Source organism: Lynx canadensis, chromosome B4 (assembly GCF_007474595.2).
Source record: "Lynx canadensis isolate LIC74 chromosome B4, mLynCan4.pri.v2, whole genome shotgun sequence".
In the NCBI taxonomy this organism is placed as follows: Eukaryota; Metazoa; Chordata; class Mammalia; order Carnivora; family Felidae; genus Lynx; species Lynx canadensis.
In genome coordinates, this window is record NC_044309.1 from 35866699 (window position 1) to 35894612 (window position 27914).

The 27914-nt window shown below is 49.2% G+C and overlaps 2 protein-coding genes across 4 annotated transcripts in view; one reads left to right on the forward strand and one right to left on the reverse strand.

Annotated features, from left to right (window-relative positions):
* CACNA2D4 (calcium voltage-gated channel auxiliary subunit alpha2delta 4) overlaps positions 1-19281 on the forward strand; it is a 111576-nt gene extending 92295 nt beyond the window's left edge. Inside the window, exons 27-38 of the mRNA XM_030322829.1 lie at positions 3195-3256; positions 4247-4291; positions 4455-4517; positions 11739-11809; positions 12201-12276; positions 12802-12854; positions 13208-13263; positions 13570-13590; positions 16107-16224; positions 17872-17984; positions 18307-18389; positions 19177-19281. Coding sequence (XP_030178689.1) covers positions 3195-3256; positions 4247-4291; positions 4455-4517; positions 11739-11809; positions 12201-12276; positions 12802-12854; positions 13208-13263; positions 13570-13590; positions 16107-16224; positions 17872-17984; positions 18307-18389; positions 19177-19281 — 866 coding nt within the window. The remainder of the gene's footprint in view (positions 1-3194; positions 3257-4246; positions 4292-4454; positions 4518-11738; positions 11810-12200; positions 12277-12801; positions 12855-13207; positions 13264-13569; positions 13591-16106; positions 16225-17871; positions 17985-18306; positions 18390-19176) is intronic.
* A 4637-nt stretch (positions 19282-23918) lies between these two features.
* Positions 23919-27914, reverse strand: part of ADIPOR2 (adiponectin receptor 2) — a 77628-nt gene continuing 73632 nt past the window's right edge. For all 3 annotated transcript variants that reach the window (XM_030321362.2, XM_030321363.1, XM_030321364.2), the window contains exon 8: positions 23919-26774. In XM_030321362.2, the coding sequence (XP_030177222.1) occupies positions 26646-26774 (129 nt within the window). In that variant the 3' untranslated portion in view covers positions 23919-26645. The remainder of the gene's footprint in view (positions 26775-27914) is intronic.

Consider the following 27914-nt stretch of genomic DNA (forward strand, 5'->3'; position numbering starts at 1 on the left):
AGCCAGCCATGTAAAGTTCTAGGGGAAGAGCATTCCAGGAAGGAAGCACAGCTTTGATGCACAGCCATTTAAGGGAGAAGATGATTCAGGTTGAAATCAGAGAGAATGGCAGGGCAGGCTCCTGTGGGGCTTTGAGGCCATATTACAGAGGAGTTTAGATTTTGTTCCAAAACCAGTGGAAAGGCACTGGAAGGTTTTAAGCAAGGGAGTGACATGACTTGGTCTTCAGAAAGATCATTGCTATGGCTATTGGGGAACGGAGGGCAGAGAGGCAGGGAGACTGCTTAGGGATCTAGCACATTAATCCAAGTGAGGGATGTTGGTCTGGCCCAGGGTGGTAGCAGCAGAGGGTGGAGTAGACAGACTTACAGTGTTTTGGAATAAGGGCTGCCGGACTTGGATGGAAGAAGGGAACATGAGAACGATTAAGTGGAATATGCCCCAAACGGAAAAGTCTCAAGGAAGGTCACATTTGGGGGAGGAAAAGCCAGAGTTCAGTTGTGAACATGTGAAGTTTGAAATGCTTCTTGGTGACCCAAGTGGAGATGTAGGCAGTAGGAATGTCCTCAATTCTGCAAAGGACACCCAGATGCAAAGGACCTGGAGCTCGCCTTAGAAGAGCTTCTGGTCCAGTTGTGAGATGGAACCTAGGGGAGAGACAATCTGCTTGGTTCCCCACTCCTCCCATTTCTAGCCAAGAGCCTCAAAAACCTGTTTCATTAGGGAAAAACTAACTCCCACCCTCTCAAGCCTCTCTGTGTTAGAATCACAGAATTTCTTCTGGCTCTGGAATGTCATGATTCCATGAGAATTGGCTCTGAGCAGGCAGGTAGAAGGGCAGGGTCTTCCTCTAGGAATTGTCTGAAATCTCTTTGACTATGGAAGCCAAGGACAAGGGTCAGTGGCCCAAAGATCTGATCATTCTAAGCATTAGTGTGACTCCTCTCTGACAATTTTTAGAAAGTTTCTTCCTTCACTCAGCTTTCTTTTGTTGGTGAAAGAAATGGTCTAAAATGAATATCATGGGTGGTCTTAAAAGGAAGAAAGGGAGAGAGAGTAAGAAGTCACCTGCAAGTTTAGAGGGAAGCATGGAAGGGAGGATAGGGTGTGGTCACCAAGAAGTGGGTGTGCCTGCGCCCTTCCCACCCCTCCTCTTAGTCATCAGACCTTGCAGCTCAAAGAAGTGCACAAAGAACTCAAATGTTCCCATATCATAGAACCTGTTCCAGAAGGCTAGCCAAAGTTCCAGCCACAGAAGTACCATGAGACTCCAAAGAAGGGGAGGGGCTTCTCGGGGCCTTGGTTTCATCATCTGTAAATTCATGTATCTAGAATTGCATTGTCCAGTATGGTGGCCATCAGCCACATGTAGCTATTTAAATTTAATTAAAATTAAATTAAAAATCTAAAATTCAGGCCCTCAGTCATACCAGCCACATTTCAAGGGCTCAATAGCCACATGTGTCTAGTGGCTACTGTATGAAACAGTGCAGGTCTAGAACAGAAAGTTCAATCAGATAGCATTGCTTTACAACAGTGGTTCCCAAAATATGGTCTCTGGGCCAGTAGCATCAACATCATCTAGAAACACTTTAGAATTGCAAATTCTCAGGCCTCACGCCAGACATACTAAATGAGAGACTCTAGGGACAGGGGAAAACCTTCCAGATGATTCTAATGCATGCCAAAGTTTGAGAACCAAGGCTCTAGTGTAAAATAATATTCTCCTCCATTATCTGTTTGAGCCTCAACAATCTTATACTCATTCTGCCTTCCTAGGGCGAGTATAATCATGGCTCATTTTGTAACTGAAGAAACAAATCCAAAGATCACAGCCTTGGCAAACCCAGGGCCAGAACTCTGGCCCCTTGACCCTTCCTTGTCTCATTTTTTTTTTCATAATATTTGTCTAGGATCATTCCATATTGAAAAAACAAAAAAAAAATACAATTCTGTTATCTCTGTGCCATTCTAGAACTCCAGCCCATTTAGAAGAGCCTGTTGCTGAGTTTTGGCAAGTCAGAATGGTCACAATGGAAGATCTCTCCAATGAGTGGTCATTGGGGTGCCTAGAATGTCTCATGAATATAGTATAACAGTCAGGAGCTCAGATCCACGCCCACTGTGCTGATGAGGGGACCGCAGCCCCAGGTGGGAGAGTGCTTGACTAGAGAACAGTTAAGAGCCTTAGGAACAGACCCAGCTGAGTCCCGGTTCTGCCTTTAGGGGCTGGGTGACTTAGGCAAGCACATCACCTCTGCAAGCCTCCATTTCCTCAGCTGTGAAGTCCGAATAAGAATAGAACTGGTCCGCTGTGTGGATGAAATAAGCTCATGGATGTGAAGGTGACTGGCACTCAAAATTTTCAATATTATTATACCAGACAGTAGGAAGTCGACCTAGTTTTTTTATTCCTTTTCTTTTCAATATAACCTGCCTTTTTGTTATGTTCTCTGACCTCAGATTTCTCTTAGCATGTGAGCTCCAGCTCGCATCCTCTGAGGCTATTTGGGAACCAAAGAGGCACAGGTGGCCCTTGGACGTGGCATCATCAAAAGTAGCTTTTGCCAGTTGGTAGCATCTCTAGTTTTCTGGAACCTACTTGGGTAAACCTGATTGTACCTTTCAGCAAGGAAAGAGACTTCTTACAAAGTGGGGGAGACCCTGAGCAGGAATGGGGTACAAGACAGGCTGTTATGTCAGGCTTGAAATCTAGAAAGCTCCATGAAGGGCGCTGAATTCCAGTCTCAGCCTACCACTTCTGGTCCGATGACCTTGAACAAATGGCTCAGTCTCTCTGCCTGTTTTTCCATCTGTGGGAAAAGGGAGAATGATGTGCCTAGTGCACCTGCCTCAATTTTCCCAAGATCAGAGGAGAGTGCTGTCCTCATTGTTCTGTAGAACCTGGGACTCATCTTTCTCTTGAGCATTTTCTGGTGTTGCCTGCTGTGGAGAGACAGAAGCCACCAGCCGGTCTGCTTTTCTCCCCACTCCCACTCCACAGGAGCCTCAGCTCTCGAGCACACTGCCATCTGACTCAGCTCAATGCTACCTCTCCCCTCAGTTCCTGCTGATGCACCTCCTCTCTCTGACTTGGATCTATTTTTTTCTCTCACTGTCTCTTCCCTCCCACCAACCCCCTCCCCAAAAAACACGCCCATGGTCTTGCCCTCCCTCTTCCCACTTCCTTGTAGCGGTGGGAGTCCAAATGAGGCTGGAGTTCCTACAACGCACGTTCTGGGCAGCGACCCGGCAGGTGGGTGTGAAGGTGCCAGGTCAGGGCCAGAGGATTGGCCGACACCTTGGGATGAGGAGGGCCCGCTCCCTTGGGCAGCCCCCACCGCCTCTTGGCCCACCTCCTGGGCCCTCAGTCCGCTGTCCCAGATCCCTTCCTTCTCTGCCTGGCTCAGTTCCCTGCACCTCAGCATGTGGACTCCTGACCTTCCTCACCAGGGGCTCTGTCTCAGCTCAGACCCAGAGAAAGGGCAGGACACAATGCTCCCACCTGCCCTGCCCCATCAGGCAGAGGAGAGAGCACCCTTCGTCCCTCCAGCCAAGACCCAGGCTTTGACTGCTGTCCATCCTGTGCTTCCCACTCCACCCCATCCTTCCCCACCTCTGCTCTTCCTCCCCGGAGCCTGGAGCCCTCGCACTGGGCTCTTCCCCACTTCCTGGGTCTCCTCACTGTCTTCCTCAAGCTCCTCTGGCCAGAATCTTCCTCTCTGTGCCATGGCCCCCCCATCTGTGTGTTGCTTCATCCTCCCTTTGAGTGGGTTTAGGAAACCACAGAATGAAGATGGAAGGGATGGGAGGGGAAGGGGCACCAGCCCCATAACCTAGCAGCACCCTTCACATCAGGTGGGATCACAAAGAAGTGGAGCCTCTGAAGCCACCCCATGAGGCTTCCAGTGCCCCCCTCACACATGGGCTGCAGTGGCCATGGCCCCTCAGACAAGGCTGAACCCGCCAGCAAGGGCCTGCTTCTCCTTGCCCTGACCCCACTAACACAGCTTCACACGTGCATCACACCACACGTATACACCACACGTGCACACATGCACACTGCACACAGACGCCCTACACATACAACACACACATGGCATACACACCACATATACCATACACACACACCAAACACATACAGTATAAACCCCACATCAGTATACGAATATAACCACACACACAACACCATACAGATGCACATGCACAGGCATACACAGTTTACAATTTCTCCTCTTCCTTCCAGTGCGGCACTGTGGAGGGGCCATGCCCAGAGAGCTGCCAGGACAGTGTAAGTTCTTCCACGGACCCCCCAACCACATCCTTCCCTGAAGTGCTGGGCCACACTGCGTGCCTCTACACTGGACACGCAGGCCTGCCTTCCCGAACGCCGGACGGGCACGTTACCCAGGGGTCATGGCCCAGCCATGACCTCCTCCTGGGTTTCTCCCCAGCACCTGGACTGCTTCGTCATCGACAACAACGGGTTCATCCTGATCTCAGAGAGGTCCCAGGAGGTAAGGCATTGGGAAGTAGAATTAGGGGGCAATCAAGTCATCTGGCAGCCAGGACAGCCAGGGGAAGGAAGTAATCCTGGCTTAGAGCAGGTGAGAGTAAATGGTCTGAAGAAAACAGAGTCTCTTCTTGAAACCAAGTCCATATAGCAAGATCTCAAAATTCAGACACTGTTCCACTTGGGTGGTCAGAGAAAATGTTACTTCTTTTAAAAAAATTTTTTTTTCAACGTTTATTTATTTTTGGGACAGAGAGAGACAGAGCATGAACGGGGGAGGGGCAGAGAGAGAGGGAGACACAGAATCGGAAACAGGCCCCAGGCTCTGAGCCATCAGCCCAGAGCCCGACGCGGGGCTCGAACTCACGGACCGCGAGATCGTGACCTGGCTGAAGTCGGACGCTTAACCGACTGCGCCACCCAGGCGCCCCGAAAATGTTACTTCTTATCTTGTCTGTACCTCATCTGGCCTCATCCCATGGTTGGTAGAGAATCCGCCCACATGATGAGGAGAGGCAAGACCAAACTCCACCTCAGGGTAGCGTGTGTCCTGTGCTGAGGCCGTGCCGCTGACTCCCAGACGCTTGTGCTGCCCATCGCCCCACTGCCCTCCATCACGTCCCCTCCCCGCTTAGTCCATTCAGGCCACTGCAACATGAACAGACTGTGTGGCTCATCCACAGCTGGAATTTATTTCTCAGGGTTCTTGAGGCCAGATGTCAGAAGCCAGGGTGCCCATGTGTTCAGGTGAGGGCCCTCTTCCAGGGCACAGATTTCTCATGGTATCCTCACATGGCACAAAGGGCAAGGGAGCTCTGGGGGTCTCTTTGATAAAGGTACTGATCCCATTCCTATTCTACCCAGATCACATTTGCTCACAAGTTGGTACAACTTTGGATATTTGTAAAAACAGAGACATATTTTATAAAGTATGTGTTTATTTAGCTTATTTACCCCTATTTTCTCAACTATCATAACATTGTATGTACTTTTATAAGCCATCCCAAATCCTTTATAGAATGAAGCAGGGTGTAAATGAAATGAAATTTAATCTCATAATAGGGTTGGGACCATCCAGAAGCTCCTCCAGAGCCGCAAGCCCCCACTGTGCTTGGTTACCCCGGCCTCTGACACTCCGGTGCTTCCACTGCCTCCCTTCCCCCACTTCGGGGACCCACACCACCACCACCATCATCTCCGGTAGTGGTATTAGTCTCATTTTGTCCTGGAGTTAAAACTGAGGCTGCAAGGTGAGGTTAGCAACCTGAAAACCAACAGCTGCAGAAAAGTCAGACTTTGAGCCTAGAAATACGAGTGAAGGGCAGTGACAGTGACCAGGGAGATAAGGCCTTCTCTGGGGGGCGTGGCAGACCGCAAGCCCCAGCCTCCAGGGTGGTCCTCCTGTGGCCTGGGCACCCACCCCAGGCTGCTCTGTTACTGCTTGGGGCAGAGTTCATTCACTTTGCTGCGCTTGGCTGAGTCTGATGGAATTAGGACCGATGCCTCTAGGACGCTGAATGCCAAGGCCAGGCATCCCAACCCCCAGATTAAACTCCAAGGCTGGTGCCAGGGCTCTGGGAGCAGTGTCTTGACAGAGCTCCTCTTTCCTCACTCTGGACAACTCTCATCCTGTGACCGGAGCTGTGTCAGGTTAGGAGAGGGCCGGAAGGAAGGGAGGCACCAATGGTATAGCAGCACCAGGCACAACACACACACCACACACACCAGGCACAACACACAGTTGCTACATGGAGAATCAAACTGGCCTAAAGGTAAGAGAGGCCTGGAAGAAGCAGGGACTGGACTGGAAGGTGAGTGGAAACACAGTGGTGGAAAGCGGGTGCTGATGCTGTAGATCAGCTGTCTATCCATCCATTTTTGCTTTTTGTTTTAACTCCTCCATTCAACAACTCTGTAACAGTTATCTGTTGCATGTAACAATTTACCCCAACATGTAGTGGCTTAAAGCCACCTGACTTACTGTCCCACAGTTCTTGGGCGTGGCTTAGCTAGCTGATTCTGGCTCAGGGTCTGTCATACAGCTGAAAGGAAGGTGTCATCCAGGGCTGTGTACTCATGTCAAGGCTTGGCTAGAGGACGGTCAGCTTCCAAGTTCACTCACATGGTCAGTTACCACATGGGCCTCTCCACAGGACAGCTCACAACATGGCAACTTGGTTCATCAGAGTGAGCAAGCCAAGAAGAGCCAGAGACAGAGAGAGTGAGAACAAGGTGGAAGTCACTGTCTCCTGGAACCTAGTTTCAGATGCGACATCCCATCACTTTTACTATATTTTATTCACTAGAAGCAAGTTACTACATCCAACCTACCAAGGAGCCATTACAGAAGTGTTCTACCATAAACCCCTTCCCCTTCCCCAAACACACCCAAGTGCTGTCAAGGACCACATGGTCTGGCCCCTCCTCCAACTCATTCATTTCCCCCCTTTTTACTCCTAAGCCTCCAAGTGTTGGGGGGCAGGGGTACTGGAAGCAGCAGCAGCAGAAATACAAGTTAACAAAAATACAAGTTCTCGGGTCCTACCCAGACTAAGGGAATCAGAAAGTCTGGGGAGGGGCCCACCAACTGCGATGTGACAAGGCCTCTGATGATTCTGATGTGTGATAAAGTCTGAGAGCCACTTCCTAGGCCTTAATGCCAGCTGCTGTTGATCTGGATGCACTTTCCCAACTGGGCTAATGTGCCAGAAGGTCCAGACTACTCCTTGTCCCTGCTGAGGTCCATCCAGGGACCGGAGGAGAGAAGACTGTCACTGCTCCGGATGCAAAGATTCTTCCCAAAGTCCCTCCCAGCCCTTCCTCACTGCGGCCCTCCTGCCCAGCAAATAATGTGAGTGCAATGCCCAAAGGCACCATCTGTGGCCTGCCTGAGGGAGGGGCAGCCTGAATCTCTCCTGGCCCTGGTGGTGTTCCAGTCCTGCTGATTAGACATTTGGTCCCACTGAGCCTTTCTTCCAGCTCAGGGCTCATTCTTTTAATAAAGAACTACAGATGACAGGATTACAGCCCTCTGTTGAGGCCTAGAAAGAGAAGCAGACAGCTGGGGCCAAGAAAGTGACAACAGCTCTATAGATCTTTGTAATGTTTACAGTGAATCTGTCACCCTGGATTTGGGGACTCCAAGTCCTGTCATTTGCCTGTGGGTAGCACCCACACAGGAGAGCTTCAAAGTGGACCTCAAAGGGACAGCAAAGGTAAAAAATCAGATGCCCCATCATGATGTCTTTCCCTGAGGACTTGAATCTCTCAGAAGGAATGCGCCCCTCTACCCCCAGCCCAAAATGCTGAGCTTGTCCTCAGACCAGGGCCTCTGATGTGCCTGTCTTGAGCCTCAGCTCCTGTTTTCCTTGGCTTCCCCTTCTCCTTCCCTGCCTTCCTACACACCTACCAAGCAAGTGCTCCCCACTGTCTTCCAGTCATACTCCCAGTGCAGTGGGTACGGTGGACACAGTGCAGGAGAAACCTCCAGCCTCCCTGCCTGGCTCATGCTTCTGACCGTGCCGCTCCAGCCCCCATCCCTCACCACCCGCCTCAGCACATCCCAGGCTCCCCCAGGCTCTGGCAGCAGAGCCTTCCTGGGGTCAGGGCAGCCTCATTTGGGCAGCTCATGCTGGGTGTCTCTAGAGAAAAATTCAGCTGGCCACCTGCCCCAGAGATGACCCATCACAGCAGAGGACCTCTGGGTGCCTCTCTCCAAAGTGGTGCTAATGGCCACTCCTCCACATGCTTCCCTGGTCCCACTGTGGGGCCAAAGGCACTTGTCAAGAGACTGAGAAGCTCAGAGGAAACAGGCAGGGCTGTACAGTAGTAAGGAACAAAAAGAAATTGGTCCTCATGAGGAGCCACACACAGTGACTTCACTCTGGTAACTCATTTAATCCTCACACCCCTTAATTTTTTAGAGAAGAAACTGAGGCTGTCCCTGGGTAAAAGGCTGTGAGACATTTGCCCCATTCCAGAGTCAAGGACTCCCCCACTCACCCTCTGGCCTCCCTTCCCTCTGGGGATAGTAGCTTCACACAGGAATGCAAATTAGCCTATGCACAGGGCTGCTGCTCAGTCAGCAGGAATACTCATCAGTTCTGCCCCCTCTGCCACCACCTGCCCCATCTGCTTCCTGCTGGAGGCCCTGGGTGGTACCTTGCAGGACCCCATCTCACTCCTGCCTCATAACAGAGAGGAAACACAGAAAGCCCCAGGCCCTTTGGATGCAGTCCCAGAGCTCAGGCAGTCCAAAGGACATTGCTTATCTGTGGACTGTCCCCTGTACAAGTGGAGCCCTGACCTGCTGTGAGCAAACCTAGATGGCATGGGGACCTGGAGCTTCCAGAGACCCTGTACTGTGCTGTGGGTGGACAGAGGCAGGAGACCCTGTGCTGTGCTGTGCTGTGCTGTGCTTTGGGTGCTATGCCACAGTCTGGGGGACCTAAACTGACAAGGGTACTCAAGTTTGAGCGTTTCAACTTGGGCTTTGCAGGGTCAGGAACTAAATCAGTTTACCTATTTGAGGCACTGATTCACTCTGATGAAGCTCAAATGAAACTATCAGCACAGAATAGTGTTCTGCTGTCAGGAATAGTGCCCCCACTACAGTGTTTTTTATGTGGGTTTTTCTTTTTTTAACTTATTTTTGAGAGCAGAGGAGGGGCAGAGAGAGAGACAGACAGACAGACAGACAGAATCCGAAGCAGGTTCCAGGCTCTGAGCTGTCAGCATAGAGCCCACTTGGGGCTTGAACCCAGGAACTGCGAGATCATGAACTGAGCCAAAGTTGGCTGCTTAACTAAGCTACCCAGGCGCCCCTACAGTGTTTTAAACAAATTAAAGGTTTATTCTCTCACGTGAAAGAATAGAGAAAAGTAGCCCAGGCCTGGTATGGTGTGGTCACCAGGTGTCCCCATCCTCAAGATCACAACATGGCCATAGGAGTTCCTGCCTTCTTGTCCACTTTCCAGACAGGAAGAAGGGGGAGGTCAACAGCCATGAATGAGGTGCTTCAGCAGATCTCCCTTTAAACAGATTCCCAGAAGTCTCACTCAGGAACTTTGCTCACATTTCATTGGCCAGCCCCAGCTGCAGGGGAGTCTGGGAAATGTAGTGTTTTAGCGAACACATTGCTACCGTAATTCAAGTCAGGATTGCCTTACCTAAAGAAGAAGGGGAGGATGGATATGCTCTGCCAGAGTGACATATCCTAGAAAGTCACTCTGTGTATGTGTAGGTACAGAGGAGGACACGTTTTTCCCAGTGTCCAGGAGCTTGTCTTCTCAGAATCAAGTGTCTGAACAACAAAGAGAGATAAAGGGACAGCCTTGTGGGAATTTGGGCCGGCAGCTTCATCAGGAGCCTCTTTTCCATCCCACTGCACTTTCCCAGCAAGAGTACTCAGATCACTCATTCATCCCCCTGTCCATTCACTCACACATTCCTTCAGCAAATACATGCTGAATAGTGACCATGAACAAGACACTGTGTGGTCTATGAGAAGCTAGGAGGTGGATGTCTGCCCTGGAGGATCTCGCTGTCTAGTAATGCAGGAATGCACAGACACCTGGTCACTGGAACAGCAAAATTTAGCAAACCGCAGCTGACGGAGAGGGATGACTTGAACTGGAGGGACTCCAGGTGGGTTCAGGGCTGCACTGTGAGGAACAGCAGGACTGGATGCCTCTCACCTTTTCACTTGCTGTTCCTTCCCTTAAGTGCCCTCAGCCCCTCTCTGCTGTCCCCTGTGTTCTGGCCTCAGAACACAATGAGCCTCTGGCCAAAGAAAGCACAGAGCTCAGAAAAGCCTGAGTGTCTCATTGTATCCAGCTCTCTCATGGCTACTGCCTCGTGCCTTAGTCATTAGCCTCTAGGTTTCCAAGTGCAGAGGAGGGATGCCATCACTCCAGCTGGAGAGGGGAGAAAGACTTCTTAGAGGAGGACAAGTAAAGCTCCTTGGAGTGGGACTGAGGAAGGGTCATTGAGGCAGAGAGAAGAGCCAAGGCCTGGAGCATCTCCTGTCATATGGCCACCACATACAGAGCACTCACTGTGTGCCAGATGCATGGTACACATTATCCCCTAACCTACCCATGGCCACACAGTGGGCAGTGCCAGAGCCAAGATCTGAGTCAAAATCCAGTACCTAAGTCCAGACTCTTTCACTCTGCCATGCTGAGAAATCGGCAGAAGAGGCCAGGGCAGGTGAGGAGGTCGGTGTAGGGGTGCAGCTGGAGGGCAGTCTGAAGCCAGAGCACAGCAGGCTTGGGTGTCAACCAACATGGGGGGACTTTGCAGGCTTGGAGGATACCGCCTAGCCTGGCACACTGGCACATTGGTGGGTGCTCACCAGTGCTGGCTGATTGGGTAATGGAGGGACGGAGCAGGAAGGAGACCAAATCCCAGCTGTATTTGAGAAAGGTTGTCTGGCAGCAGGGCTGGGGACTGGGAGACAGCCCAGTTGGGAGGGTGGAGTGAGCTGCCGTTGACAAAGGTCTGGGTTAAGTCACTGTCCACGAGTCAGAAGGTGAATGACAAACCCGCAGGGCACACTGGTAACTGGAAAGGTGGGGGGAGTGGGGAGGGAAAATCAAAGGCAGCTCCAGAGTTCTGAAAACAGGATTTGGCCGAGTGATAAGGATGTCAGTGTGAGAGACAGAACTCTGCTTTTGAGCCTTTTTAGACCATGATTCACAGAAAGAAATACATGTTACATCTGATCTAGGACATACACATGCACCAGATACAACAAACCAAATTTCACAAATCCTTGTTTAACCTGACTGCATGCAGTTCACATGAAATTGTTCAAAGGAATTCTGTGCCTAAAAAAAAAAATCAGACTGCAACCCCCATATTGATTTCATGGCCAACTAATGGATTACAACTTAGAGTTTAAAAAGGACTGAGAATATGGCAGGGGAGCAGGTTAAAGAGGGAAGGGCCAGGTGGAATGGATACAGTTCTGATTATATTGAAAGGAATCTGAGGGGAAACCCAACCAGCAACTAGTCTGGAGCTCAGAAATGAGCCTGGCCTAATGTGGGGGACCTAGAAGTCCTCATCCAGCTCCAGCTCCCTCCCTCCTCTCACCACCCATCTCTCACGCCCCCTCCTCCTCCGTCTTTTCCCTCCCCTTGTTCTCCCCCTCTCTCCCTCCCTCCCTCTCCATCCATCCTTTCCTTCCTCTCTCCCTCTCCCCCCTCTCTCTCCCTCACAGATGGGAAGATTCCTGGGGGAGGTGGATGGCGCTCTCATGACCCAGCTGCTCAGCATGGGGGTGTTCAGCCAGTAAGTGGGACATGCTTCTCCCCAGACTGAATACACACAGAAAAGGCAGGAGCTGATGCTAAATGGTCCCGACAGATATCGGGATCCTGACCTCAAAAACCCATAGTAAAAGCCCCAAAGAGCTCCCAAAGCAACCTTTCTGAAGCCAGGGACTTGACATGAGGTGGAGAGGGGTATAAGGTCATATGGGCCCTTAGAGGGAAAACCAAATTTGCTGTTCAACTTCTTTAAAGCAGTCAAAGTGCCAAGATGTAATTTTCTGATCTGCCTATCCTAACCCATGCACCCTCATGAATCCTGGTGAATGAAAACCCTGCAGCAAACTTCCCCTGGGTGGGGGCAGGGAATAGGGGAAGGTCTGGTCTCCCCAGATTCTGTTTCTGATTTTCAGAGTGACTATGTATGACTACCAGGCCATGTGCAAACCATCAAATCACCACCACAGCGCTGCCCGGCCCCTGGTCAGCGTAAGTGTCACCCCAGACTTTCCTCCCACCTGCTAGCCCCAGGACCCCACTCTTGACTCTGATCAGAAAGTCCTGTCCAACCTCTTCCCACACCCCTGCTCCCTGTTCTCAGCCTGTCCCCTGCCCCCAGGTCTTCTCTCTGGGGCTTCAGGGAATTGTTCTGGCAGCTCGTGAGATAACCAGGGATCTCTGGCAGAGAAAGCAGACCACATAGCTCCTTTCTTGCTTTGTTCCCAACCTCAGTTGCTAGTGCTTTCACTAGCACCAGAAACCTAATTGGCTCATCAGGAAGAGAACTTCACTAGTCTTCTAGATGGGCATTGTCTAACCCCAAGTGTCTGCCCTACAATAGAAATTTATCAGATAACTCAGTTATAAATGTTCCCTCTGCTGGGAAGGGGTGGGGGGTGGTGGCAGCAGGAGGGGGAACCCCCCCCTCCGTGGTCGTTAATGGTGGTACTGAGGGGAGCCCTCGCCAGGGTCCTGGGGTCCTGGGCTTAACTGTGTGTCCCCTTTCCTTCCCAGCCAATCTCTGCCCTCCTGACTGCTACCAGGTGGCTAGTGAATGAGCTCTTGCTGTGAGTGGGGTCTGCATTTGGGACAGGGGGTGGGGCCCAGGGGGAACTTCATGCAAGTGTGGCTTATGAGGGAGCCCTTTGAGCAGGAGCTGCCCAAAGTCCCCACAACCCCAGAGGAGGCAGGCAAGATCCCTGGGTGGAACTGGCCGGGCATGTATGATGCTTGCCTCCTACACTCTGCTGCCAGAGGTTGTGAGGCTCTCTGCTCACCTACGAGCCTCAGGCAGGGAGAGGGTGTCCTGGAGGAGAGGGGCTTGACCAGGGGCCATCAGGGAGCTCTGGTGCTCCAGCCGGCTGAGGGCCCAGCTGGGGAGGACATGCAGGTCTCTGGGATTCCGCTCTGCATCTGACAGGCTCCTGCTCGAGTGGAGTGCCTGGGGCTCCTGGCGTGCAGACAGCAAGGCCGAGGGTGAGTATACAGGACCACAAAAGGGAGTGCTTACTATCAAAGCCATTTCAGTAGAATCTGTCACTTCTGGGCGGATGACAGAGGGGATGGGGACTCTGGAAAGTCCATTGCTCACCTCTCACCCTGCTGGGCCATCTCTCACTCATCACCTCCCTGTCACTCCTGGCTCCCCTCACCTCTCTGTGTGACATCACACCATCTTGGGACACCCACTGCTCCATGTGACATCATTCATCCCATGTGACATCACCACCCGTGCCATCCTGCCCTCATGGGACATCATGCCTGGGCCTCACATCTGGACAGCCAAAGCGGTCTTCCATCAGTGTAAGTAGCATTCACTGGGGAGCCTGGGAGTGTGGGGGGTATGGGAGGAACTGCAAAGGGCCTGTCTTCAGCTCTCCATCCCAGGCGTGCATCTAAGGAAGGCTGAGCTCTCTTCACTGGGGACACCCTAACTCAGAGGGCCTCTCCCAACCTAAAGCCCCATTCCTCACGGGGCAGCGGGGCAGCCCAGATCTTATCCCACGCAAGTACAGTCCTACCCCCAGGGAAACCACCTCCTTGGGTAGGAACATTTATGATTCCAAGTGGAAAAGGATGAGCAGCCACCAAATCTCCTTGCAGAGCAAGAAACAGTGATGCCTCCAGCTCAGGTGTCCACCGAGCCCTCAGCAGCGCTCAGGGTTGAAGGCATGGTAGGTGGAGGCCTTGGTCTGGTCACAGGAACACTCTGGGGACAGTACATCTCCTGTGACCTTGTATCTGAGGACAGTGTCCTCCAAAGGCCTGATCACAAGTCAAAGATCAGCTGTGACTCTAGACTGCCCCCCTCCCAGGAGAGTGCAGCCACTTGATCTTTAAATGCAAAAAGGAAGCTAGTGGCTTCCACTTGCCTGGCTAACATGGGGTTCCCCTACCACACAGGACTGTCTTGCTTTAGCCAGTTTTACTCAATTCTCCATGTTAATAGAGCCTTTGCCGTGGGGTTCTGGAACATTGCCACTGCCTGGGCTGCACTCCCCACCCCATTTTTGTTAAGACTTTGGCTTCCTGATGGTGTCTGTGACAGGAACCAGGAACCATGTGTCACAACCCATTTAGAAACAGGTCCCTCCTCCCCTCTGCATGGGAACACAAGGTGGGGGACACAGCTCCCCTCCTTATCTTTCTCTCTCTGCCAGCAGCTGCATCTTGCAAAAACTGGGAATGATCTCCCTCAATCTGCTTGTTCAGAATTTTTCATCTTCAGGGCAGCTGTCCCTGGAGCTTCTCCCTCCTGCCTAGGAGGCCTGGTCTGGCCACTCATCCATGTCCTCAGTGAATAGCGCTGGACTTGGGAGTCCAAGGACATGGATGAGTGAGGCCCTGATGCCCTTTCCCAGCTGCATGGGAGCCACTTCACCCTATCGTGGCTGGCATTGTTACTATCATTGTCACTGAGATAACCTACCCACACAAAGGGGCTCAGGTGACAGGCTTAGGGGACAAAGCCAGTGCAACTGGCCCCTGGAAGGAGTGGAGCCAGCCCTGAGTCTTCTGCAAGCTTTAGCCAGAGCACCCACTCTCAGATTCCAAGGGGGCCCAGACAGCCACACTGCCCAGCAGGAGCCCTTGAAGGTCTGGTGGAACCTGACCGAATATATAGACACCCGACTTCTCTGCCTGCAGACTCCCCTCCCCTCCCCTTCAAGGTCTAGTGGGAAGTTTCTGGGTCTGGGAGTTTAGGAGACCTATAGTTCTACTAACCCTGAGACCTACTGACCTATGTAATCCTGACTTAGGGATCTATCAAATGGGAGTGATATTGCCCACCCCTACCCCCCTATTTCACAGATAGGCCCTGAGAGCAAAAGGAAAGGCATGAGAAGTGCCTGGAAGAAATAGAAGTGCGGTTAACAAAACAGTGCTGCTATTTTGAACAGAAATAATGTCACTCAGCCTGTGAACCAGCCTTGTTTTGCTTTTGCTCACCTCAGGAGCAAATGTGGGCCCTTTAGGACTGGGCTTCCTGGGCCTCAACTTTTCCTTTTGCAGAGTCCTGTTCACTCATCCTTTGTCCCCTTCTGAGTGAATTCAAGTGTACCACACAGATACTAAGGAGTCCAAAAGGCTGTGGCTCCTGGGCTTAAGCAGCTCTGGGCACTGGAACCTCCCCTGCCGGTTCTCTCCCAGTCCCCAGCAGTCAGGCACTCAGCCCTTGCTGCTCTGCTCATAACTGGACACAGGGGTAAGACAGCAAGCCTAGGGCTTGTCCAGGAGCTGCATATGGAGAGCACTGTAGCTAGACTTGAGAAATGTCACCTGTACACAATGGGAATGGGAGGGCTGATAGCATTAAGGGACCAAAGTCTCCCGCAGCCACCCCTTGGCACTCCTACTACTCACCTCTCGGACCCTGGATGTCAGTGCTCATGGGCACCTTCAAGGGGTCCACTTCCACCCCTCCTCCCAACCAACCAGCTTACATTGAGGATCAGGCTTCCAAAGAGAGGAGGTGGTTTTTTCCAAGGTCACAGGACTAGTTTGCTAATCACACACAACTGAGAGCCGAGGCCCCCAACGCCTTCTCTGCTGCCCTTTCCACTGTGATATCATTTGCTCCATTTATTCTGTTCCTTTTCCTTCCCTGTCTTCCTCCCACCCAACCTCTCCTCTACAAGCCCTGAGAACTTCTGACAAGGGGGCCATCTGCATGCACATGGACAAAGGGGCGTTTCATTGCATAGGGACTGCACCTGCCCTGGCAGTGCTGAAGCAGAGACCCCCACAGGCATGGCTTCTTGAGGCCCTCCCAATTCAGCAACACCCCGTTACCCATGTGTGACTCTGTCTCTCTGCAGCCCACAAGCACAAGAAACAGGACATGCTGCAGCCCTGTGACACACAGTACCCCGTGTTTGTGCACCAGACAGCCATCCAGGAGACCAACGGGGCCATCGAGTGTGGGGCCTGCCAGAAGTAAGACCCAAGGGCAGCTCCCAGGGTCCCCAGCCATGCTCCCAGGGTCTTTGCCTCTCACTTGCCTTAGTGAAGGAAACACAGGCTGTTGCAGAGGGCAGGCCAGCTGGGGGCGCTGATCAGTTCCGTGTGCTGCTGTCTTAGGGAACCTGGGGAGAGCTGGTCCAGAGGCCAGATCCAGGCCCACCCGCCCCACCACAGCCTCCCAAGTCATGCCACACAGAAGAAAGGCTCCCACAACCTCTCTCGGTGACCCCCTCAGTGTGGATCTCACTCACACCTGCATAGCCCACAGCAGCTCAGTGTCAGGGCCAGGCAAGCTTGGCTGCATCTGCAAGCCCTTGGAAGTCAAGGATAGCTTTGAGGAAAGAAACCAGTCAGCTCTCCCTCAGAAATCTCTGTGCAGAGAAACTGGCAAGCTTGAAGGTGTTCTCAGGAGTGGGTGGGCTAGAAGAGGGCTCGTAGCGTTGTCACCTGGCCTCTCCACTCCTGGGCCTGGAGCCTGTGTGTGGCCCTGCCTAGACTCAGGCCTTCTCCCCTGTACAGACCACTAGATCTGACCAGCTCTGCCAAGCCCTGGCCCAGGAGGGCAGGAAGGCCTGACAGAAAGTTCTCTCCTGCTGACTCCCACCCCGACCTCAAGGACCTCCCAAAAAGCCCTGCCATTACCAGGGGCTTCCCAAGATGTACCTTAGAGCCCTAGACCTCAAGCAAATTATTTTATAGTGTAGCACCTCAGACTGTGTTGTGAGATAGTCAGACCTACTAGTGTGCAATGCCTGGGATTTTAATCTCACCACAGCAGCTTTCTTGGAAATATTGTTATTTATCTCAAAGTCTTGTTATGAGGATAAAGTAAATGGTATGGTATAAGGCAAAGACTTTATAGAGTAGACAGATTTGAGTTAAAAACTAACTCTGCTACTTCCTAGTTGTGTAATCTTGGGCAAGTTATTTAACCACTTCTAGCCTGTTCTCTCAGCTACAAACAGGAATAATACCAACCTCATACAGAGTGGTGAAAGTTAAATATATATGTGCATGTGTGTGTGTGTGTGTGTGTGTGTGTGTGTGTGTAAAATCATCCACCCCAATAGGAAATGCTCAAGAAGTGGCAGCTACTGTTATATAATGCGCCAGGCCTAGTGCACAACAAGCTTTCCCTAATCCTTCACTCCCTCCCTCTGGTGGGGCTCCGGGCTGTGTGCAGGTGTGCTGTGTGTGCCACCTTGTGGCCAAGCCTGAGCACTGCATCTTCCCAACAAGGCCTGGCCTCCGCCATCATCCAAAGCAAGGACAGCCACACATCCCTACTTGCTTGGGACAGTCTTGATTTATGCTTGTTGTCCCTGCATATATTAATAACAACTCCTTTCACTCTCAAAATGTCCCAGTTTGGACTTCCTCACCTCTGATCTGCTAGAAAGGAGCAGTACAACTGCAAAGGCTTGTGGGTAAAATAAGCCAAAAGTCCTGAGTTCCTTGCCTAGGACTGTCCCTGCAGTCATGATCTGACCTGCCTCATGTTTCTGTTCCTTCCTCTGCCAGCCCAACTCCACACTAAGTCTCCAGAAATTCTCTCCCTAGAAACTCAATGTGATGCTTGCCATAGAGAAGTTTCATGACCCATCTCTCTCTCTGCTGCAGGATATTTGTGATGCAACAGATTCCCAGTAGTAACCTTCTCCTCCTGGTGACAGACCCCACCTGTGACTGTAGCATCTTCCCACTAATCCTGCAGGAGGCTACAGAAGTCAAATATATCCTTCCAATCCTCCACGATATACCGGCTGAGGGAAGGGTGGAGGTGAAGGAGACGTCACTGAGGGGCTCAGATTTTGAGGAGACGAGGCCAGCTTCCCTCACCATCAGCATCCCACCCTCCCCCACAGAGCATTGTGATTTGTTCTCCAGCCTTCCACCCCACTCCGATCCCCCACCCCTGGGTGCTGCCTCTGACCTTAGAAGCCACTTGCAAGACAGCTGGTCCCACCAAGGGGAGTTTCTTCCTGAACTTAGTCTCTAGAATCTCCAGAATCCATTCCTGTCATGAGGTGTTCACCTTAACAGTGAATTCTTCACATAATGCCTCTGTCAAGTGTGACAGGATGCGCTCCCAGAAGCTTCGCAGGAGACCAGATTCCTGCCATGCCTTCCATCCAGAGGTGAGGGCTGGAGGGGAGATAAGGGGCGGGGCTTGCTCTTCATCCCCAAATCCTCAGCTCTGGGACTGTGCCAAGGCACTTGCAGATAGGAGTGCTTCTGGACACTTATGAACATAACCGTACACGTGATCTCTGTGGAATACATTTGTGCATGTGCATTTACATTTAGGCCCCTGTGTCATTCAAATACTAAGTCAACCAGGAGCCAAGGATACTCTTACAAGGAGGGCCAAATTTCCCAGGGTTTGGGCCCTCAGTGGTTAAAAACCCAGCTTCCCCATATTGCCGTTCTTACTACTGCACTTAGCTCCAAATGATCTGAACAAATAGAGGAAACCATTATATGCATAATACTAATGGTGACCAACATTAATTGAGCACCCACTATGTAAGGTGCTTTTAGCTTATGGCCTTAACCTGGGTGCTTTATACATAGTATTGTCTTTGCTGAATATGACTGCCACAAATTATCCACCTCAAAGAAACTTCCAGAGTTGATGGCTTCCCTAAAGTCATTCTAAGGCATGGCCCCACAGCCACTCCAAGACTAGGGACAAGCAGAGGCTTGAGCCCAGTTTTGGGCTGAGTGTACAGCCTCTACTTTTCCCTACAAGGCAAACAGCCTAAAGGTGCCAGTGCTTCCTCCATTTTCTGGAACTTCCCTCTTACTCTAGGTTTTTGGTTCCTATTAGTCCCAGAGACCCTCCTCCCTACTCCTTGTCTCCTCTGGTGGGGATGGTTGCCTCATCTTGAATGCTACCCTTTCATCTCTGCTCTGGGTTCACAGGAAAATGCCCAGGACTGTGGTGGCACCTCGGACCTCTCAGCCTCGCTCCCCATGCTCCTGCTGCCTCTGTGTGCCTGGGTCCTTCCACCCCAGTTGCTGCGGTGACACCTGCCCAATCTGACCTCTGTTTTGATGAGATGGTCCTTGCAGAGATATTCTAAAGACTCAAAAACTGGTGTGGGATCCACCTCACTACACCTGGGTTATCACCCAGGTCACTGTTCATCTCAATCTTAGGCTAATGGTCCCTGCCTCCTGAGCTTCCTGGACAGAACCAGAAACCACTTCTCAAAAGACCTTCCAGGGTGTCTAGTACCATCCACCCCAAGTCTCGATGGGCATCCTCCCATCCTTCCTACCTCCTCTTCAGGAGCCCAGCATAAGCTCAACTTGGACCAAGACAAAAGAATTCAATTCCATCTATTTTCCAGAAGTCCAGAGCCAGCCAAGGGTCAGCTGTTTCTAATGAACCTGGTCGGACTTTGGAAGAATCCAAGAACTTAAAGGTACTGAGAAAGAGGGGCAGAATGAGGCCAACAGCAGAAAATGAGATGAAGAACATGCTTCATCAACCTGAAATACAGCTTTCTCAAAATGAGATACATGGTAGAGGGTAGCTCAGTTTCCTAGCTGCTACTCAAAAAAGTTGTGTGTGCGTGTGAGAGAGAAACAGAGAGAAAGAGAAAAAGAGACAGAGAGAAGGCAGGAAAATAAATAGTAATGGGAAAAACTCTTTTCCTACAGGTATTAAATCCTTTTATATTACTGTGGTATATGCAAACTATTGCCATTAAAAAACTTCTAAAAATGTCTTTACAAAGCTCTAACATACAGGAACTTTTGTATCTAAGAAAATGCCAATAGGGTAAAATATACAGCTGCTGCACTAGAAGGTGATGTAAGTGGCGTAAGTATAGATGTAGCTGTAGCCAAGCATGGAGGTCCCAGAAAAAAGAACAGTCCTTCAGAGTGGACTGGTGAGGGGTCTCCTGAGGGGTAGCTCCAGACTCCGCAGGAGGTCCAGGTCCCATGGCAGTCTTTTTCTAGCCACTAATCAGTGCAAGACATTACCAGACTCTATCCCTCGGGTTGGAACTTCGGGGAACATTCCAATATGCAAAGCAAAGTCCACTGAGAGGGGAGCTCTAGCTAGCTAAGAACTTACTCTCCACATGCACAACTCCCTGCAGGAGTCTCAAGGCCCTGGAGCTTCCTCCTCCTTCTCCCTCAGACCTGGCTCCTGAGAGACAGCAGTCTCCACTGTGAGAGCAATATTAAAGATAGAACCATGTAGAAATCTTTAGGTGGCCTCAGATCTTTAAATTTAACCAACCTCCAATGAGGAGGTCCAGCCAAATCCCATGACAGGCACAGACAGCATGCAGGGCCTCAGGGAACCCTTCCTTCCAGTCCTCCACAATTCAGAGTACAAGCTTCCCACCAGCAAATAGTGCCATTTCCCTAGAGTAGGCTGCCTCTGTATGGCCTTGTTCATTGCAGTGTTTGTAACATGCCTTGTATTATTGATTACCTGACGTTGTTTTCACCATTTAGTCTCACAAGCCTGCGAGGTAGGCATTAACAGCCCCATTTATAGTTGAAGAAATCGAGCCTCAGAGAAGACAGTGACTCAAGCTCACTTGCTCAGCCAGTTTAAGTGGCAAAATAATGCTAGGAATGGCCAAGGCTTACAGGTACCTGGTAAGTAACAGGTATTGACTCAGTTAATCCTCACAACAACCCTCTGAAGTAGGTACTGCTATTAGCTCCATATTATAGAAGCACAGAGTTGAAAATTGACTGCCAATTACTGAAAGAGGTTTATGAAGTTTGAGTGCGATATTCATGTAATGTGCTGGGCATATAGTAAGCATGAATTACATGTTAACTACTATTATTCTATTCCCTCATTTTGTGAAGGTGGGGGCAAGATGTGACACTTTGGATGCCAAGAATAACATGCAAAGATCACAGGTGTCTGTCTGCCTGGCACAGGTGGTTAAGAAAGCATCAGGGAACCCTTTCTCCAGCCCCCTCGATTGCCACCACCTTCATGATAAGACTTTACTGTGACAGGCATGGCAACATGAACACTTCCTAACTGTTGCTCCAGCAACACCCCCCTGCCCCCCCCCCCCAACCAGGACCCATGGCCTTCCCTCTGCCTTTCTTTGTCTGTTTCTGGCCTCCAACAGGATCCAACCTCTACTACCAACTCCCAGACACAGGCTGCTTGTCTTTCTCCCTAAAACAGCAAGCCTGTCTTTTGAAAGGCCTGTCTTCCCTGCCCAACCAGGGAGAGTATTTTCAGGCAAATTTATCAACCATCTCAGCTATGTAATTTAAAAACCAAGATTAGAAGTACTGGGGCAGTGGGGGTGAATAGGTGGCTCAGTTGGTTAAGTGTGCATCTGATTTCAGCTCAGGTCATGATCTCATGGTTCATGAACTCAAGCCCCGCGTCGGGCTCTGTGCTGACAGCTCAGAGCCTGGAGCCTGCTTCAGATTCTCTGACTCCCTCTTTCTCTGCCCCTGCCCTGCACACGCTCTCTTTCTCTCTCTCAAAAATAAAAAAAAATTAAAAATTAATTAAAAGAAAAAAAAAAGGGGGCGCCTGGGTGGCGCAGTCGGTTAAGCGTCCGACTTCAGCCAGGTCACGATCTCGCAGTGCGTGAGTTCGAGCCCCGCGTCAGGCTCTGGGCTGATGGCTCAGAGCCTGGAGCCTGTTTCCGATTCTGTGTCTCCCTCTCTCTCTGCCCCTCCCGCGTTCATGCTCTGTCTCTCTCTGTCCCAAAAATAAATAAACGTTGAAAAAAAAAAAATTAAAAAAAAAAAAAAAAAAAAAGAAGTGCTGGGGCAGCTCCTGGCCTTGTTTTGTCTGCTTCATCCCCATGCCTCTGCATGGCCAAGAGGAGACCATAAAATTGGGAAATCACTTTTAGAACCAATGGAAGGAATGAACTACTTCTGATAACTAGCCTTGTTCCTCGCCTGGCAGAACAGAATGTTCTCTTGAGCTCCTGAGGTCAAAACTATTCCTTTCTTCTTTTAACAGAATAAAGGACAGCAGGTGGCAGCCTAGCCCAAGCTAAAGAGCCATCACTTTGATTTCAGAGGAACAAGGTTAAAACCAAAGTCATTTAATAAAGAACAAGATTCTGGAAGACAGAATCTTGACATTTCTTTACAATGTTGCACGCCTTTGGATGACCAGTAACTCAAAGCTGCTTTCAGATCCTTTCTCAGTACCAGTGATACATTAACTAGTAGATCCACCTAATAATTTTGTACATTTTAATAGAAGTGCTTTCAGGTTAAGAGTTCACCACTTCATAATGCTAAGTGAAGTTTTGGTTTAGGAGGACAAGGAAATGGACATATCTTAAAGCCAGAAAAGTAAATACAGGGAAGAGGGTGACAAAAGGGAGGGATCAGATAAGAGTTTGGCAGAAATGCCAGCCAATCACTATGTAAACTTTGAGAAATGTTAATCTCAGTGAAAGATGCAAAGAATAGAAGCCCATTTTAACAGGTGAGAAAAGGTGCATTAGGAAAATAAAACGACTCTTCCTAGGTCACTGGCAAATGGCAGAACCTAACTCTGAACCTACCTCTTTTTTCAGGTAAGCATAGCCAAGGCAAGGGATGGTAGTGGGCCATAATGAGAGGCTTTCATGTTCGTGCAGCTACATTTCCTGTTTCCAGTTTCCCCTAGGCCATCACAAGTAGAAGTTACAAGAGGCAAACTGACCTTGTTTCCACCAAGTCAAAAAGTTGAAGGCAGAAAAACTTTGCACATTAGGAAACAGGGAGCAGTGGTCAATAGTTCATGACCAGTGAGGGAAGGAAAATACAGAATGTGCTGTAACTGAAGCACAATATTCTAGAGACAAGGATATTATTTCTGGGATAACTTTAAAGCAACATTGCCAGGAGCTTCTTTAGGGAACTCAGAGCCCTAGCAGTCTATAAAGTCAAAATTCAAACTTATCCTTTATTTCCTTTATAATATCCACAGAAATCACCTGAGAAAGGGAGCATATAGACCATGTTTAGCAAAAGACTAGGAAAAAACCAAGTGGTTTTTTTTTTTTTTAAAGGCCTCAGAAGAGAATGCAATCCAGTGTTCTATACACAGATAATACATAGGGAAACCCTAAAGTTAGATCTATACTTAAAAACGAGAATTCAAATATTGGAAATTCCCCTTGCAAAACAATTTACCCAAGGCAAAGGGGTTGGGATTCCTCTTTTGTAAATTACACAAAGGGTTAACAAATCCCAAAACCTTTAAGTCAACATACATGAGACTATTTAACCCAAACTTTCTTCTTATTGTGAAGAATGCCGGCACAAGAGACTCAGACCTGGCCTTTCTGAGCTTCAGTCTCCTCATCCAGGAAATGAGGGAATAATACTGATCTGTTCACAGGGAGGTGGTTACAGGTATCTGAGATGTCAAGAGTCCTTCAACAGAAACTTTCCCATGAAGTGTCCATTATGTTAGGTATTATTCTTATAAACTTTAACCATAAATTGAGAACTGGCCTTGGAGTTAGCTCTCCCCTCCATTCTAACCTGGTCCCAGTTGTCATGAAAGTTTAAGAAAGGTCAGGAAAAGTGAGTTGGGCATACTTTGACTTATACACTGAGAATGGGAAGTCTCTGAAGACAAGCTTCAGTGTCTAAATTAAGGCTTCAAGGCAGGTAAGCTGAACCAGTAAAAAAGTACACAACAAAAGTTCATATTCCATTTGGTTCTTTTTATTAGAAGTTGAGAATACAGCAAGTAAGGGAAATCCCATGATGAATGGAACCATCACACAGAGGCCTCTCTGGAACCCCAACCTTCTATGATCCCCAAAAATGTGCTTTGTGGCTTCAGCAATTTATAAAGGGGGAAGGGGAAAATACTGAAAAAGGCCACTATTTAATGGTGAATGAAGCTGTAGAGGTCCTAACCAGCCTAGGGCCAACAAAGAAAATTAAAAATCTGCACAGAGCAAGCAAGCCTCTGATGCTGAGAGTAAGGCATTCAGGCGCCAACCTGGTGAGAGTTCTCAGCAAGCACTGTGAAGACCAAGTGCACAGTGAGGCTACTGGTAGTGAGTTGCACATAGACACACACATATAAATGGGCGCACACACCCACACACGCGCGCACACACACCCTAAAGAGGGAGATTTTTACTGGATTACGCATCATTGATGTTAATTTCATTTTTCCTAACAGTTTGTGCTATATTGAACCAGATTCAGCTCCTCCTTTGGGGTGTGGGGTGACTGGGCCCAGAAACTGCTACTTCTGTTGGTGTTGTTACAGGGCTGCATCTTACACCCTGTATCCCAAAGTGCATGACCGAAGAGCAAGTCTGGCTTCTGATATGTGCTGTTGCTTCCATGAGACTAAGTGAGCTTTCTTCCCGATGGCCACTGACCTGCTGGGCTGTTCCCTCAAAGGGAATAATACTGTGCTTTATGTTGTCAGGCACTGCACCAGTCTTGTCACCCACTCAGTCTTTTGCTGGGTCCCCTAGCACCCAGGGCAGTTACCTTATTCAGAACCAAAACACTCAAGTTCCTTCCAAGTTCTACCAGTGGAGTCCTTCTTTCTGGTTCCCAGCTTTTGCTGGAGATTGGAAGGGGAGAGAAAGGAGAATAATGACCAAGGAAACTCATTACTGAAAAGGAGGCCCTCCCCATATTCCCAAGCACCTATTTGGTGCCAGTCCCTGTGCTCAGGGCCTCAACGTTTCCCTCTAAAGCCCACAATCCCCAGGGTGTAACTCAATCACCTGGAGTCTTGGATGATAGCAAGTAACCTAAGACTCAAGTGCTATTTCGGTGGTTTGCCTATGAGCCAAGCTCAGGGTTCTATGAACCAGAACCTTCTCCTACCACTCTCCCTGAGGGTACCTCTGGGGCACGAAAACTCATTTTTCTATTCCTGGCAGCTCTTTAAAGATACAGCTTAAGGACTGTACCAGATTCCCTGGCAGTAACAAACAACTTTCTTTTAAAACTTCCCATCATGCTATCCCCCAAAACTGGGGTTCAGAGAATACTGAAAACTCCATGGTGGGTACTGGACTTTGCTTTTATAAGAGTTCCACTGGCCTTCTTGTTCGAAGGACAGCTGATATGTGTATCACAAACTAGGCTTTACTAAGCGATGCGAGAGGTGAAATTCATCTTTCCTGATCTAAAGGAAGCATTCTCCAACCTATGTAAATGAGCTCAGGAGGCACCTGGACAAGTCAGAATCTCTTTTGTAGCTGGCTCCATGCCAGAAACTGTGATGCCAGGGAAAGGCCCATTTACATTCCCAGGAGGAAGAAAGGTAGTTAGGGCAGTGACTTTAACAGAAGGAAATTTCTAGGGCATTCCAGAGCTCTATAGCAAGGATATGGAAAACTCACATCCCTTCAATCAGATAAAAATCACCACAAAATTGAATAGGATGCCAGGAAGTAATCAGATCAGGACATTTCCAGAGCTCCTCCTACTGTCTCCACTACCCCTTTGCTGGCATAACTGATTTTCCCAAGTAGATGGCTCTACTTTTTAGAAGGGGTCACTATCAGCACAACCAGTCAGTCTCTCAAATGATACCTTAACTAGAGCCTTTATCTAACACATCCTGTTAGCCTCACGTGCTGCTTCCACTGAGAAAACACATACAGCTTCCCTCTACCACAGGACTCTCAAAAGCTCTCAGACATGAGAGTAGTCATGTGATCACTGGGTTAGGGCTGTACTTTCTGCCCCCCAGGGTCCAAGGTATGTCAGCCTTTAGAAGGCACCTTGGTGTACCAAGGCATTATACATTCTGGGGCCATCACCTGAACCTCCTACAGTCACCTTGTGCAAAATTGAAACAGTGTGTGGTACTTGCATGTTTCATTCTATACAAAAATTCCCTTCCCTCCCCTACCCCTATGTTTTAAACATTTATATAAATTCTTATTTAAACAGTAAGTTAGAAATCTTATTTACATTAATTTCTTTGTTCTCCCAAAAGAGCATCTAAAATCACATTCCCACCCTTTAATAGGATACAAATGTTCACCTAAATTTGTTTGTATTACTGATTTAAGGAGAGAGAAAGGGAGAACAAACCACCAGCTAAACTGTTTTCCCATCTTCTACAAATAAATATGAACACAGATCAGAAGCCAGTTTGCCAAGGGTCTTGCAGAGCCCTCAACTGATAGATCCCAAGTATAAGTCAAGGTCTGGGCCATTTCTCCTTTTCTCCAAATTGATGCACTCCATCCTTTGAGGTATGATTTATTTTTGTTTTTCTCTTCTCAGCCATGTACCAGGTGGAGCCCCAGGGGCATCACAAAGCCCATGAGGCTGTCAAAGTTTTGGGGCTCCTCTGGCACTGGCATTGATGGCCAGTAAGAGAGGCCTGCAGGTACCACAGGCCTTGGTTCAGGGTCACAGTCCCTGGCTTCTGGAAGGTGTCACAGTGCATCTTCTTCACTGCAGCCTCCGCCGATCATGAAACGGAACTCCTGGAGGTTTGAGACACCGTGGAAGTGAACGAAAGCGCCAGCAACCACAAAGATGTGAAACAGCTGATGAGAGTGAAACTGGAGGCAAGGGGGAGTGGGGAGGGGGGAGAGAAATCCATTTGTTATTAAAGTCTGCTAAAGAGTCTTCAGATCATTTGTGCTGAGCAGGGCAGGGAACGGAGGTGACAGAGCTCAAATTCGAAGTGTCCACAGATCTTGGAACATCCATTAGGCATATCACATTCTGCTGAACCGAAGGCTAGCCATCCCCAAAGAAATCAAGGTGCTGCCACTAAGTTTTAACCATGAAGATTTGCACACGTAACACTGGAGTATCTGGTGAACTCAGAGGCAAATGACATACACATACTCTTGCCAACAGACATCAAAGGCCCAAGGATTCCTCCTTGCCCAGCAATGGACTGCAGTTAGACATGGGGAGGTTTTTCTCATTGCTGATGGAGATTTTTATCATGGACTGAATAAAGCACCAGAGCTATGGCCATTTAAATGTTGCTCTCTCCCAGAAAAACTACACGGATTTCTAGGATTAGGTAGATGGTCAAAACATATGTCTGCTCAGCTCTAAGAGTCTGGAATTACATGAACATACTGTATCAAAAGACTAGGGAAGCCAGGGCCTTTTAATTCCTTCTCAAATAAGAAATTGGTCTATAAGCATGTGATGTTTTTTTCTGACTTAATCTGTTCTTTTGAATGCTAGTTCATTTCTTAAAAGGGGTTATCAATTGCTCAGTGCACCAAACATCACTTCAAAAATTACACTATTCTCTCATTATACTCTCAAAATGAAAAAGTACAATTGCAAAAACAGTATTCATCAAGGGAAAGATATTGATTTTAAAGGTGTAAACTAGAAGTACCCACAAGTCACATCCCAAGAAAGGCTTCCTAGGAAACCAATGGGGATTCATTCTCCCAAAAGTGGGGGGAGAATTATCTCCATAATCAACATCAAAATGACGATGAAGCAATCTCCAAAAGATAAATTAACTAATTTGAACCTGAAAGATTGCCTAAATTAGTATTATCTTCATTTTAGGAGGGCTAAATTAAACTTTGAAGACTAGGTGATCAACTTAGCCTACAATAATCAGCAACAGGTTTGAGGAACAGAATTCCAAAGGTCAGACTTCATATCCAACAACACTCCAATTCTATACCTATTGAAAATGTTTCAGGCCAATTTCAGTTATA